Source organism: Mangifera indica, chromosome 2 (assembly GCF_011075055.1).
Source record: "Mangifera indica cultivar Alphonso chromosome 2, CATAS_Mindica_2.1, whole genome shotgun sequence".
NCBI lineage: Eukaryota > Viridiplantae > Streptophyta > Magnoliopsida > Sapindales > Anacardiaceae > Mangifera > Mangifera indica.
Window position 1 is genome coordinate 5,283,252 of NC_058138.1, and position 14,349 is coordinate 5,297,600.

At 30.3% G+C, this 14,349-nt stretch overlaps 2 protein-coding genes across 12 annotated transcripts; both read right to left on the reverse strand.

Moving 5' to 3' along the window:
- Nucleotides 1–2,704: 2,704 nt before the first annotated feature.
- Nucleotides 2,705–6,137, reverse strand: LOC123209123 (chaperone protein dnaJ 16-like). 5 transcript variants are annotated; one of them, XM_044626901.1, is made up of 5 exons: nt 4,293–6,137; nt 4,145–4,195; nt 3,294–3,383; nt 3,091–3,199; nt 2,705–3,000 (listed from the first exon to the last, which is right to left on the reverse strand). In XM_044626901.1, exons 1-5 carry the CDS (start codon nt 4,308–4,310, stop codon nt 2,810–2,812), a joined length of 459 nt encoding a protein of 152 aa, XP_044482836.1. In that variant the 5' UTR covers nt 4,311–6,137; the 3' UTR covers nt 2,705–2,809. The 5 variants fall into 5 exon arrangements, 3 of the variants coding, with proteins under 3 accessions (XP_044482836.1, XP_044482837.1, XP_044482835.1); XM_044626902.1 differs by having other exon boundaries at nt 2,705–2,975; nt 4,293–6,130; XM_044626900.1 differs by having other exon boundaries at nt 2,705–3,199; nt 4,293–5,420; nt 6,082–6,098.
- Nucleotides 6,138–7,863: 1,726 nt separating this feature from the next.
- Nucleotides 7,864–11,437, reverse strand: LOC123209124. 7 transcript variants are annotated; one of them, XM_044626907.1, is made up of 7 exons: nt 11,135–11,433; nt 10,991–11,044; nt 10,599–10,605; nt 10,454–10,517; nt 10,032–10,256; nt 9,730–9,936; nt 7,864–8,049 (listed from the first exon to the last, which is right to left on the reverse strand). In XM_044626907.1, exons 5-7 carry the CDS (start codon nt 10,231–10,233, stop codon nt 7,919–7,921), a joined length of 540 nt encoding a protein of 179 aa, XP_044482842.1. In that variant the 5' UTR covers nt 10,234–10,256; nt 10,454–10,517; nt 10,599–10,605; nt 10,991–11,044; nt 11,135–11,433; the 3' UTR covers nt 7,864–7,918. The 7 variants fall into 7 exon arrangements, 6 of the variants coding, with proteins under 6 accessions (XP_044482842.1, XP_044482844.1, XP_044482843.1 ...); XM_044626909.1 differs by having other exon boundaries at nt 10,032–10,071; nt 10,173–10,256; nt 10,454–10,605; nt 11,135–11,427; XM_044626908.1 differs by having other exon boundaries at nt 9,730–9,891; nt 10,454–10,605; nt 11,135–11,437.
- Between the last annotated feature and the right edge of the window lie 2,912 nt (nt 11,438–14,349).

Consider the following 14,349-nt stretch of genomic DNA (forward strand, 5'->3'; position numbering starts at 1 on the left):
AGCTGTATGGTTCTTAGAGCTTGTGAAACCATTATTCCCTTGGCTATAATCCTTATATTGAAGTCTCCTGTATGCAAACTTTGATAGAAAGATCAAGTGTTTCTTATTTTTGCCCCCGTTTGGATAGTGCTTCCACTTTTGCATTGAAGCTTTTCTTGCTGTTAAATTGCCGCCAGTTTTAAGGTTTTCAAGCTTGGAAAATAGAAAGTTTCATACTGTAAATACCAATATTTTATGGTACTTATTTGAAAACATTATTGAGTTGGTTCTTAAATTTAAAATCCAAATAAAATATGTTAGATTTATGTTATATTATTAGGTTATATTTGAATCAAGTTTAAAAAATAATTGACTCAAACAAACCTTAAATAAGTTCAACTGAAACAAACTCGGGCTCTAATTCAAGAATTAAATATTTTGAGCTTAAACTTTAGAGGCATTCACTTTGCCAAGTTTATGAATTTGAAAATTTTTTATATGAATTAATTAAAATGATATCGTTTTAATCAATACACATTAAAATAATGTCATTTTAGTTATTTTTTGCTTGATTCGAACTCGAACTCAAGCCAAACTCGACTTGACCTCTCTCAAGAGCAACTTTGAAGCAAGTTTAAACTCGATTCGATTCGAAGCCAACCCTACATATTATCAACTAAGTTAAAAATTACTTCCTAAGTTACCATTATTGATGTTACATTAATTAACATTTATAGATATTTTAGTTAATCTCACAAAAATATCACTATGCAAATTCTATAGGGTTAGAGATGCAGCCCAAAAAAGCCCAATGGGCATCTCCCCCTACTTCAACCCAAAACTAGTCCAAATGACAACCATAAAAACAAAAACAAAATCACAAACTCACGGAGACGTTCTCAATTACAAACAATACCTCATATACAGTGGCCACAATGAAAATATAAACCAAATTAATATTTTATTATTATATAATTAAATATTTTTCATCACTATAAAATCATCCATTCCTAAAACATTATAATTAGTACATATAATTTTACTCTTTATGAAATTATTTATCATAATATTTTCAACATTATTAATACAAATTTGATGCATTATCAAAGATTGTTGAAGTTCTTCCTATTGTGGTTATAAAAATCGGATTGGACCAATCTGTTTGACTAATCGAACCGCCATCCTTTATGCAAAACAAAAACACTTGATCTGAAAACTGTTTTAGTAGTTTGATTACTTTCATTTGCCTTTGGACTGGCAATTAGGCACCAATTTATGATTAGAATCCAATTGGAATGTTGGTTTATATTGCATATTATTAATTAAAAAAAATAGCATAAATAAAAGTTTGAACCAACACCATTTGATTTCTATACATGTTTAAAAAACACAAGTTCCTAATATCTAGAATGCAATGGAAAAGTTGAGTTCAACAATAGCTCCAATAAAATCCCTAATTTTAACTTTTCAATCTTCATGTCACTTCATGTTTTCTTCTTTGTTCGTGTAATTGATTTCGTGAAGTTGGAATCCTGATTTATAGAGGCAACATCTAATGAATGATGACAACAACGATTACAATTAATGATTATTTCAACTATGATGACTAATCAACAATGATTGATAAATGTCAAGTGTCTCTTTAAATTGTTATGTCTACATTGTTAGGGTTTGTTCTTTCTACAACCTTGCTTCATAAATTGTTGAAATTTCTATATTGTTAAGATTTTTTTCTTTTTGAAAGTAGTTAGATTTCATAAAAAATTTTGCTAATTATAGGAATGTATGTCAATTATATGACTGTTTAACTTGTTTGTGTGACTGAATAATGTTTGATGGCATTCTAAGTAGAGAACATAATTATGTATGTAGTAATAACAAGAAAATTTGAAATATATCCATTATAAGGAATAACATGAAATAGTAAAAATGTGTAACTAACTTGTCTATTGATCTACACCAATCGTAAATGATAAACGAGCATTACACAAAGAGGACTAATAATTATCACACGGTTCAACTATAAACATAGTCTATATCCATGAAACCAAGTCCAAAAATCTCAAATCCACTATAACCAAATTATTCAATACTATCTAAATTTTCTGTAACATTAAAGCATTAACTAAAAAATTAAACATCAATTAACAAAAAGTTACACAGTATATGAAGAAAAGCACAAGCATCCCAGTCATTTGTCACTTAACCATCCAACTTAGGTGAAAATGGTCAAGCTCCCCTTGATCATTCAACCAAACTCCTTTCAATTTGAAAAAAATTGAAATCGCTTCAACTTTTTTAGTCATCGTTTAACTTCTAAATATGTGATTTGTCAAAAGATATTGAAACAGAATCAATTAAAAACATTGTATAGAAGGAGCCCCAAGAGCATTATAGGATTTGGAAGAATGAATAATATTTAGGTCAATTTAAAATATAGGAGAAGGTAGTTCATATATATAGTAAACTTCATGTAATAAATTGGTGTCATTTGTCAAAATAGATTATAATATATCGTTTACTCGTTACAACAAATTTCTTCAAGGTGATGAAAATTTTCATCCTAGAAAATCAAAAATTTGTCCCAAAAGTCAATCGGGATAAATGATCAAATCGTACAAAAAGACATGTTATCAAAGGGTAATTCTCATGAAAGAAAATCTACAACAAAGGGGTAATTGCATGGCAAAAGAAGCAAAATAAGTATATGTATGTTAGATAAGTCTGCAACAATTAATATTAAAATTCATTATCAACAATTACTTAGCTATATATTTGTCTATAGTTTGTAAAATAATAAAACTAAAATAGAACATTAAAGAGACACAGATTACTCATGATTTTTATCTTGAAGGAGCATGTGAATGATTTCCAACAGTCTAGCAATTAAGCACAACTCAAATATCTTTCCGTCAGAATGAGCCTCCACAGCTCTAAGATTCTCCTTCTCTTCTTTAAAAGGTGCAGCACAAAGAAATTCTATAGTGCAGCTAGCACTTTTTAAAAAAAAAAAATTATCACCTAGAAGAAATGTAACAGAAACAAAAAAGTTCACCCAAATGAGTATTGAAAAATACAACACATGCACTGAACAGAAACTGAAGAACTGACCATAAACAGCAAATGTATGTGTGCCTGCCTTCAGTTCAGTTATTTCACATGGCTGAAGGATATCCAGTTTTTTAAAGCTGGCAGCATCCGGATCCTTTGCAGCAGCTGGCTAAAAAGAATTATAAAATATAACTTAAAAAGTGAGCAAAATCAAACTCAAACATGATGAGTCACAAAGATATATTACACCATCATTGACTTACCAAGTTGGCTGTTTGATCTAACTGGTGAACCAGGAAACCAAGAAAATACATGCCAGCAGCTGTCACCTTCTCAGTTTTTGTGTTGTCCTCCTGCATTAGGGAGAGATCAAATAACTTGTGTATGATTTAAAAAGGCAAGAAAGATAAACAGAGGTGCTAATTAAGAGGTAGCTCAAATATAGAATGGATGTGGTCACTTAAAGATAAAGTGATGATATTTGCAAGCAACAATAAGCAAAGTTCTAATAAGAAATGAGAGATAATTTAGAGCTGAGAAAAAAGTTCATTCTTATATCAAGAGCTAGAGACACCGACCTAAAACTAAAACTATCACACAAGATGATACCACAGATACAGGTTTTGATAATCAAGGAGTAGCTTTTCTCTAGTAATTTAAGGATTAAATGTACAGGATAATGGGATTATGAAACAATAATATAAAGAAATACAGTGTACTCAGTAGAATGGGGGCTTAACCCTCTTTGCGTATGTTAGCAAGACTAGTGCAGGCATGATCTATTCCAAAAATATTTTTCAAAGAAGGTAAACCCAGATGAGCAAGACATTTTAGTATGCATAATAGTGTTATAATTGAAAGGAATAGTCTCCTATAAATAAGGAACATAAATCTTGTAACCAAAATACACTGCTGCACATGCGGTTCAGAGCTAATTAAAAGAACTCAAGAAGGCAATTCTATCTTATGTCAATAATGCATAACACCCCCACCCCCTCCCTGAAGTAAAGAGACCTGCTTCATAGACAAATGGAAAGTGCACTTGCTTCAGTAGAAATATAAAACGAAATACAATAAACACTCAAAAAAACAACAGAAGAGAGCTGCTTGATACCTGCAGTGCAAGGCTCAATCCACTACTCCCATCTTGATCAAAATGCAATAACTGCACCAAGCCAACTAGTTACCACACTTAGATGAGTGAAAAATAAAACAAAATAAAAATTTTAGATGCATTCCCATGGATATACACATAAACCTACAAATAAATAGGAAGGCATCCCAAATTTAACTAATTCCTGTTCTGTTTGAAAATTGAAATTCTCTGATGGCAGCACTGCAACAACATTGGAGCCAAATTGAAAAGGCCACCCCTCAACTGTGTGAGAAGCAAAATCTAAGAATTTGTTATAACTATCTGGCAATGATGAGAGAACTTGCTGCTGTGTTCAAGACCGAGCATTAAATGTCAAGAAGTTTCAAGCAAAACATCTGGTCTTAAAGAAACGCTCCTCAAGTAGTACTCTAGGTCTACCTGAGGAAGACCAGACCAGATCCAATCAGAAGCCATTATTTAGGATTTTTATGATATAATTACCTGAGGTAAAATTACACCCTGCTCAAATGGCACATTCCAATCTTCCATAAAGTTAAATGTGATTCAAAAATCTGTATGCCAGCCTCACCTCCGTAATGCTAGTTGTAAGTTACAAAATAATCTCATAAAGTGCAGTAACTATGTATGTTAATACCATAAAAATATAGGTTTTGTTTGCCTTCTTGTAAAAGAGTGCATTGTTACAATTAAACATTTGCTTTTTAGTGACTCAATCGGTGCACAATTTAACCAGTCCAAGCTTCAAGGTAAGAAAAACAGAACTATTATAAGCCATACCCAGAGGTATCATCATGTCAGAAGCAAACAATAGGGAAAAAAATGGTCTAGGCATAAATCCTGAAGGAACCAAAGGAATTACCTGACACATTTTCTAGTCCCACATTTTCTACAAGACATGATGAGACCTAGTAAATTAGGTAAGTTGGAAACTCAAAAATCCAATGAATGAAGACAATTAAAACCACATGCAAACCAGAATCTTATCTTTTAGCAGTCAGTTAACATATCTAAAATTTAGGGGTAGTACTAGATTCACATCAATAGGTTAACATATCTAAAATCGGTCAATCGTGTACAATGCACAAAACATTGGTCTATTATTCATGTTTAAACATATGCATACATTCATAAAAATATACTGCTCAGTAATATGATGCATGTATTTGGCAAACAGAACCATACAGATTTATCAGACAAGTAGAGTACGAACCAGGATTGGCGTCAACTATCCTCCAAGGTCAAGGAGGCCTTTGGCAAATGTAGCTGCTGACATCTGCCAACAAATACCTTCTTTATGATGCAACTTACTAAAGATGTCAGAGACAACGCCAAAGGCCATAATTATGCAGCAAATCATACATTAACATGTAGGCCTCAAAGATTAATTCTATAATCTTATCTGCATCACTAAAACATTACCTGTACACCGCCCTCATCAAAGCTGTAAATTTTAAGATCATGTCTATATGTGCTATGTGTATAACACCTCATCAAGAAAAGCACAGAAAGACATCAATACCAATTCCATCTAAGTTTTAACTCTTCAGAAAGAAAAACAACGAACAACATAGAATTTGTAACTTCAATTTCTTCTTTCTTTCTTTGTACTTCTCAGCAACTAATCAGAGCTCGGTAAGTAGTAATTAGCATATTCTTCTTCTTTTTATTTCTTTCACTTTATCTCAGATTATTTTCCGAAAAATTTAATAAATAAATCTAATTAATCAGTTTATACTCTCCAAAATCTACAGCCAAGAAGCAATAACCCTAATAAAGATCAAAACGTTGCATTTCGAAGCATGATTAAGGAATAATCAAATAAACACTACGTGTGATCAACTAAAAATCCACCAGAAAATTCAAATCAAGTCAAGCCATAGAAGAAGAAGATTGAACGACAAGCTCGTTCCTACAAGTGCAAGGCAGTGATGAACCTGGCGAATGTCTTCAGACCGTTTTCGCTTACAGAGAATTTCATTGTTCTTTTTTAATTATTTATGTTGTCTGTAAGGGAAATGATGTTGTTTCGAGGGATATTAATTAAAGTTAAGTAAATATTTTTGAGTTTAAATTTTTTTGGGGAAATATTGGAAACACTTATTTTTATAAACAAAATAAATATGAATGACCTATTTTACCCTCCTATGCAAAATCTAACAAAAACTTAACCCTTTCCCATTCGAAGCAACAGCTCAATGTCGCATTTGGAACGACACATAACGATAATACCATTTTTTGCATTTCGAACATTGACAAAGACAATAGCATTCGACAATGTTGTTTGAGGTAAGTCTAATTCAAGGTGTGTTAAGGATTCAAATGGGCTTTCTTGCCTCAATTTAGGGTTATTAAGTTTGAGAATGGGTTTTTCTCCTCAATTTCGATTTGATGCATTTGATTTAGGGTTTGATTGTGTTGTTTATTTGCAAATAGTTCATACATAGTATATTTTAGTCGGGCTTGATTGTGTTGTCATTGACGGAGAAGCGAACCAGATTCTATCGACAGTCACTTGTTACACTCACACTCGTAAATAGTTCATACATAGTATACTTTTATCTGTTTTACTTTTCGTTGTGATCTGTATATATCAAAAATTGACATATTTTAGAACAAGTTCATAAATATTTTAATTTATAAGCTACCGAACTTACAATCAATATTCATTTTTAAACATTGTATTAAAAATCTATCATTTTGTTTGGTTTTCTTTTTTTAATTTTTATGGAAATCATTTTCTCTTTCCTTTTCACATTTGAACCTTTTTACTTTTCAATTTCAATATCTCTTCCATCTCTTAGCCTTTAAATTTGTTTGTTATTGGATCCAAGATAAAGATGGTAGCAACAAGTCTTTATCGAGTGATTTTTCAAAAATGGCAGAAAGGTGTAAGACTCTTGAGACTGAACTTCAAACTGTTTGAGCAAAGAGACTTTGTAATCATGACCTACAATTTACACAAGGATTTGATGCATAGATTTCATAATTTGAATTTTAAGGATGATTAAGTTAGGGAAATGGATTAGTGAAACAATACGTATCATATAATATGATATAAATGAAAAATGATACGTATTTTAAGGTATATGAAAAATTGATACGATATAATATATCATTTTTTATTTGTATCATATAATATGTATATTATGTCGTATCAAATTTTGATATACCTTAAAATATATATCATTTTTTATCTATATTATATCATATGATACGTATTATTTTACCAATTCATTTCCCTAACTTAATCATCATTGAAATTCAAATTATGAAATCCATCCATCAAATCCTTACATAAATTGTAGCTTATGATTGCAAAGTCTCTTTGCTCACTAACAGTTTGAAGTTCAATCTAAAAAGTCTTACACCTTTTTGCCATTTTTGAAATATCATTCGATAAAGACCTATTGCTACCATCTTTATCTTGGAACCAACAACAAACAAATTTAAAGGCTAAGAGATGGAAGAGATATTGAAAATGAGAAGTAAAAAGTTTCAAATATGATACGGAAAGAGAAAATTATTTTTATAAAAATTAAAAAAGAAAACCAAAGGATTCAACAAAATTATAGACTTTTTTAATACAATGTTTAAAAATGAATATTGCAAATATGTATAATACCATCAATTCCCAGAGCAAATTTTACCTTGCTCATTTTATGGTGACTCTTCTTGGCATATTTTGCCGATAACAAATGACTACAACCCTTAAGCTCAACAAGTATAGGAAGTCAAACATAATTAATGCATAAAAATACAAACATTAAATAATTATAACATAAAAGGAATGATTGCAATTACTGCAATTTGACAACTCAAAAAATGTTGACCGATAGTGTCTTTACAATGGAAATACCCACATCCATGCCACCTTGACATAAAGAACAAACGAGAATAGAATTCTGCAAAGGAAATATTAAGAAAAAACCAATATTATATAGCATCTTGTTACACCAAAACATTATTTAAAAAAATGTGCACAAGGATTGTTTACTTCTTTACACCATTAACTTTCTTCACAGAAAGTAATGAAAGCAGCTCGAGCATCATTTTCTCACTCAAAAGCACAATAAGCAGCATCTGGATACCTGTGAACTTGTGCTCTACATTCTTCCCAAACATATACTACAACATTACTATTATCTATTGGTTGGTTTTCTCTTTTAATTTAAAATTTTTGTTGAATGTCCTATTTTCATAGAAGATATAAAAGAAATCAGTTTGCGTGTGGTGACCACTTACAAACACTTGTTTGTCTCACTAGTCATGTATATAAAACAGATTACAGGTGAAATTGAAGTTGATATGCATATAGTTGAAGACAAAAAATGTACAAAATAATTTGCTACGTGTTAACTCTATCTTTGTGATATTAACATTCATGTTTTTACAACATTCACTTTAGTTCTGTAAAACACTAATAAATGAAAAGCATTCACTTTATTGTATCAAGAACAAATAACATGAATATATATAAAAGATAAACATTAACCACAAAACTACTGTAACTTCACACAGACCTTTATTCAAATACCTTACAAACAGTTAGTAAATAACAACCAATCTTCTTCCAAACAATCACTCCCAATTCACACACAAAACAGACAATCTAAGATTCTAACTACACAACAGCAAGTCAGCAACACAAAAGCAAACCTCTTATTTTAACAACCAAACCCTTTGACACAACCAGCACCACAAAAAAAAAAGGGTTACAATAAGAGGAAAATTAGTTATTAAAAATTTATTTCCCATCGTTAAAACTCTTTATCAACGAGAAAACTCTCGTCATCACTTGTCATTGTAGCCTCTATTGACTAAAAATATAAACGACAGGAAGAAAAATCCCAGCATTAATATAAATAACAAGAGGTTAAATTCTGTCATTAAAAAGAGTAATTTCAATGATGAATATCCCTATTGTTATAACAATATTTACCCGTCACTATACATAATATCAATAATAAATATCCCTATCATCAAAATAATATTTAATGGTCGCTAAACATAATATTAATGATGAATATCCCCATCGTCATGATAATATTTTTGGCATGGAACAAAAACTATACATGGTGAAAATAAAACTTTACTTTCTCAGTGAATCAAACCATTAGTGTTCAATGAAGTTAATACTAAACAATAAACTAAAGCAGCAAAATTCTGCCATTAAAAGTAAAACAGTACTTCTCTCACAAGAGTTGCATAGTAATTCTATGCACACATATAAAAAGGATTCAATATTAAATTCAAACCAGAAAGTATATCTCGCCTTAAATAAATATACATAAATAAATCTCATACCATACCTAAATCATGTTAACCTGCCTTTCAACAACCCAAAAATTTCAACAATATAAAAACCAAAGAAGGCACTATTGCCAATAAACTAAAATCTAAATGTTGAGTGGACCTACAGAAAGCCTGAAAACTTTTACCCATGAAGAGCAGGTAACACCTAAATCTTGTTTTTATCTAAAATTCAGAAACAGTGAAATTCCAAAAGATCAGAACATTTCCTGACATGCCTCGTTTACAACCTAAAAAGAATAATACAAATATATACATATAAATATAAATACCTCTTGCGATTGAGGCCATTATCATCTGCAACCTCCTCATCCTTGGCTTCTTCATCTCTGGCTTCCTCATCCTTAGGTTCTTCATCCCTTGCTTCCTCATTTTATAGTTGTCATCTTCAGCTTCTTCATCTAGTGATGATTCAGCTGAAGTAGCTTCTAGCTCTGTCTCAAGAAATGCAGCAAAGTCGTCACTACTGGATGAATTTACTGGAGAATCAATCACAAGACTTGTGAAATATGATTCATGAATTTTGCATAAAAATAAACTGAATGAACTGAAGAAGAACAGAGCAAGAACGAACCGAAGAATGAACTGAAGAAAAATGGAGCGAGTGTTAGGGACTGGTGAGAGAGAAGAGTAGGATTAAGAAGCGGTTCTATTATTGCAACACCAGGATCAATATATTTGCGCCTAGCTACTTCCATTATTGCAAAAACATCACCTCTACAGAGATGGCAAATGCCAGCATTAAGCAGTGGTCCTCTTACTCCATATTTTTTCATATATCTCAATCGCCTTCTGGTATCTGATAAATGAAAAGAATTCTACTTTAACTAATATGAACCAGGGGCATCATTCATGGCTTTCTGGATTAGGCCTCTAGATTGAACATATGACATGTACAGCCCCAAAAGTGAACTCACTCCTACTAAACGCTGAAGTCAACTTAAGATTATGACAACTTCATATTATAATTGCATAAAATTATTAAATGCAACTTACCGTTCTTGTTGAGCAGAAAATTGAGCAACTTTCAGTTTGCACTATTTGGCTGAGGTTGTTGCTTCTGCATTTTCCAAATATTCAGACGCCCGTTCAAAGAATAGAATAGCCTCCTCGTCATTCTCCTCAAGTTCATATAACTCACCAAAATCCTAGATAATACAAGAATAGTTAATTCAGCTCGTGGTAATTTCAATTACTGAAGTTACACAAACAAATTATTTATACAAACTTTTGCAACAAATTGATATATCACATACCATTACTTTGTACAACACAATTCATCTATATTAAACTGACTTTCCTAGTTCCGTTTTTTCATTGTGTTATCAATCTGTATACAAAATTTATAAGAGTAATATTCCCTTGTGTCAATGTCTTTTATCTTTCATAGAAATAAAAACATAATGGAGACGCAATATACATACTCGAAACATTGCAGAATGAAAGCTACGAAATTCCAACCAATCAGGAGAAGCCACTGATGGATTTTACTGATTTCTAACAAAATAACAAAATCATGAAATCAAAATGTACCTTGCAATATCTCGCAGCAATGCCGATTCTACCAAAGTGTTCTAGCTCGGTCTCCTGAAAATTAGTGTAGAAACGATTAATTATCTAATTAATTAACGTGTAAAGCACAATCAAACGGAAGATTAATTCATTAATTGCACATACAGTATTTGGCAAGTTTGAAATGTTTGGCAGATTTAGCGTGCCACTCAGCAGCATCATCAAATGAAGAAGTTAGGGTTTATCAGATCAAGAGAATTGAAATTTATGGTGAAATAAAAATAAAATAGAGTAGACAAAATGTTTGATGAAATACCTCAGAAGAGTCTTCAAGAGGCAGTTAAATTTTGGTAAAATGGCCAGTGAAGAAGGCAACTTGAAATGTGAATGGAAGGACACAGCTTTTGCAAATATCCAAAGAATTTATGACGAGGAGGTAATAAGAATGGTGGTATATGTATTCAAGGCTGGGGGTTTCATTCATATGATTCATTGGTAGTACTTTATTATAAATATGGATTGAGTTTTACTCGAGTTAAAAATGATTTAATTCGAATTTTGCTTGAGTTTATAACTTAAATTTGTGGTTCAGTTATGCGGTTCGAGTTCACAGTTTATTGACAAAACATTATTGTTTCATCTAACAATGGAAAAAATGATAGCGTTTTGTATAATTCCTTGATATAACTTGAATTAAGTAGTGAATTATATTTGAACTGGATCGAGCTATCCCACATATCACAATTTAGACTGACTAGAATTTCCTTTAATTTGAGTCTAACTTGATTTTAAAATGCGCTAACTTTCCCAATTCAAACTCAACTTGAATTTGAGATCGAGTCAACTCGATTCAATTCAATTGTACCAATAACAACAAGTTTCTAAGTTTTTTAATGAGAAACTTATAAGGTCCATCGCTAAAAGTATATATTTATTTAGTTTTAGTAGGAGCATAAATAGTCGGCTGCTAACATTATGAAAATAGTATTTTTAACGATCGAATATTTATCTACTCACCATTTTTTATTTTTTTAGTGTAGCAACAAATCAAACCAAAAATTAGGTTGAATAAATTAACACAGCAACAAACTAAAATCATAAACCGTTCAATTCTCACTCATACTTACTTGAAGTCTGCTACAATTTTTTGATAAAGTCGACAAAGAGAAGGTAAGCAAAGAGATTGAGAGGGAGGAGTGACGGTGGAAGATTGGGAGGCCTTTCGTTCGTTAGCAAAGAGACTGAAAGTGATGAGTGACAGTGGAAGATTTTGTGTGAGACCAAACTCATTTATAAGAATGTGTAAAGTTCGGATTTGGGCTCCAACTTGCTTTTACAGTGCTTATCTCAAACTCATTCGAACATCCCTTGGCTTAAGTTTGACTTAAATATAACATGATTCGATTTAATTTGATTTGACTCAAATTGATGGTTTGGATTCATTTGACTCGAAATTGATGTAGCTTTATTTGGTTTGGATTTATAGTTCGAAACGAACAAAACCTTTTGACTTGAATTTAGTTTGAATTCAAATTAAATAATAATTCGAATAGAATCAAATCGAGATTTACATTTAATTACTTTATTGGTAATTTACATTGAATTATTTAATTAAATTCGAATTAAATTAAATTTAGTATAATACAATGTACGTATAGTTCATATCTAGACCTAAACCCTAACACAATCCAAGATAAAATCATGTCAAAATTTTTCAATCCTAAATCAAACCAAAATATTGTCGGGGTTGACCTGATCAGATCTGAATTAACCTAAACTATACAATAAGTAAAGACATGTCAAAACACATATAATAACATGATTTGTTACAAAAAAATGCACTTTGTCAAATTCTAAGGAATAACATAATTTATTACACAATAATACACAAAAAAAAAAAAGACATTTTAATATGAAATGATATTTTTTTCAAAACAAAATTGAGCTATTTCAAATTGATACTAAAGGGGCATTTGGTTCACTATATTAAAAGATTATTTTAATAATTTATTTTTTATTATTAACATTATTTTATTTGGTTTGTCATTAATAAAAAATTTTGCTAATTTTTTATAACCAATAGTGATGTGGTAGGTAATATAAAATATAATATGATTACCACTTCTACTTTAGCTATTAATAGATTACCATGGTAATCTAAACTTTATTACTATTAGATCCTTACTTATTAATTTTTATGACAAAATTATTTTTATTTTCAATTAATATAATATGTAATATAAAAAATATTATAAAATAATTATACTGAAGGGCATTTAATTAAAATTATATCTTAGCCTTTTTTATTACATCTAACCAAACACAAACATTACATAATAATTTATCTGTTGTCTTTTTATGTGATCAATTGTAAGGATAAAAAAACAAAATATTATAATCAACGACCCAAGTAAATCTGCTACTTCAATTTTAAAATAATGCACCTGATAACCAACAAGATTAACAACTATTTGTCAAATATTTAAAAAATTTAATTTTCAATTCATATGATGAATGTCATTCTCATAAATATTAAAATTATTAACAACTGTATGAATATGACACTCCAAACATAATAATTTCAAATTAATAATACTTATAACACATGAACAAAAAAAAAATACAAATAGTTTTTTGTAGGTCTCCCAAAATGAGTTATTAAATTAAAATGAATGTTTTTGGGTAATGCATATTTTGTTTTTAATGATAAAATATTGATTTCTTTATTGATTCAAGTTAGGGAATATATATTTTATGAATTGAAACCTTTTTGGTTAAATGAAAAAAAATAAAGGATGTTGATTTTTTTTTCTTTTTACTATTATGATGTTATGCAATATTTTATTTAAAATTTTCGGGTTAGTTCGGGTCAATTTGAGTTGGCCTCGTGTCAACCTAACCCAACCCAATTTTTTAAGGGTCAATCCTAATTCGTCCCAAATTACTTTTAATGTTGAAAATCATAAACCTAACTTGATTTTTTTTTGTATCGTATTGTGTCAAGTTAATAGGTCGTCTCAAATTTTATTAAGTCTATTTGTATTGATAAAATTAACAATATAGACCAATACACCTTTTAAAACTAAATTAAACATATAATTAGGAGTGGATATAAACCAAGTTAAGCTCGAATACCACTTTGCTTAAGAATCAAGTCGAGCTCACTTCTGATACTAGGTTGACTTAATATGGATGTAGCTTTTATAGAAACAATGTTATTAAGAGTTTGTATGCACGTGAATAGTTTGTGTAATTTTATCATAGTAGACAATATTATTCAAGGGTGAGAAAAAATAAGATTTGATAACCTGTTAAAACATAAATAGAGTTGGATTTAGGTTGAGTTTAAACATGGTCAGACTTGAATCCTAAATAATAAG

Excerpts from the sequence above, each read along its gene's own strand:
- LOC123209123 (XM_044626900.1), bottom strand. Across the intron at positions 3,384-4,144 it reads GATTGAGCCTTGCACTGCAG|GAGGACAACACAAAAACTGA; the intron begins GTATCAAGCAGC and ends TCCCTAATGCAG. Across the intron at positions 3,200-3,293 it reads TAGATCAAACAGCCAACTTG|CCAGCTGCTGCAAAGGATCC; the intron begins GTAAGTCAATGA and ends AATTCTTTTTAG.
- LOC123209124 (XM_044626906.1), bottom strand. The coding sequence starts at position 10,233 with ATGAAAAAATATGGAGTAAGAGGACCACTGCTTAATGCTGGCATTTGC. Across the intron at positions 9,937-10,031 it reads TTTCTTCAGTTCATTCTTCG|TAAATTCATCCAGTAGTGAC; the intron begins GTTCGTTCTTGC and ends TTGATTCTCCAG. Across the intron at positions 8,050-9,729 it reads AATGGCCTCAATCGCAAGAG|AATTCTATTCTCGTTTGTTC; the intron begins GTATTTATATTT and ends TTTCCTTTGCAG.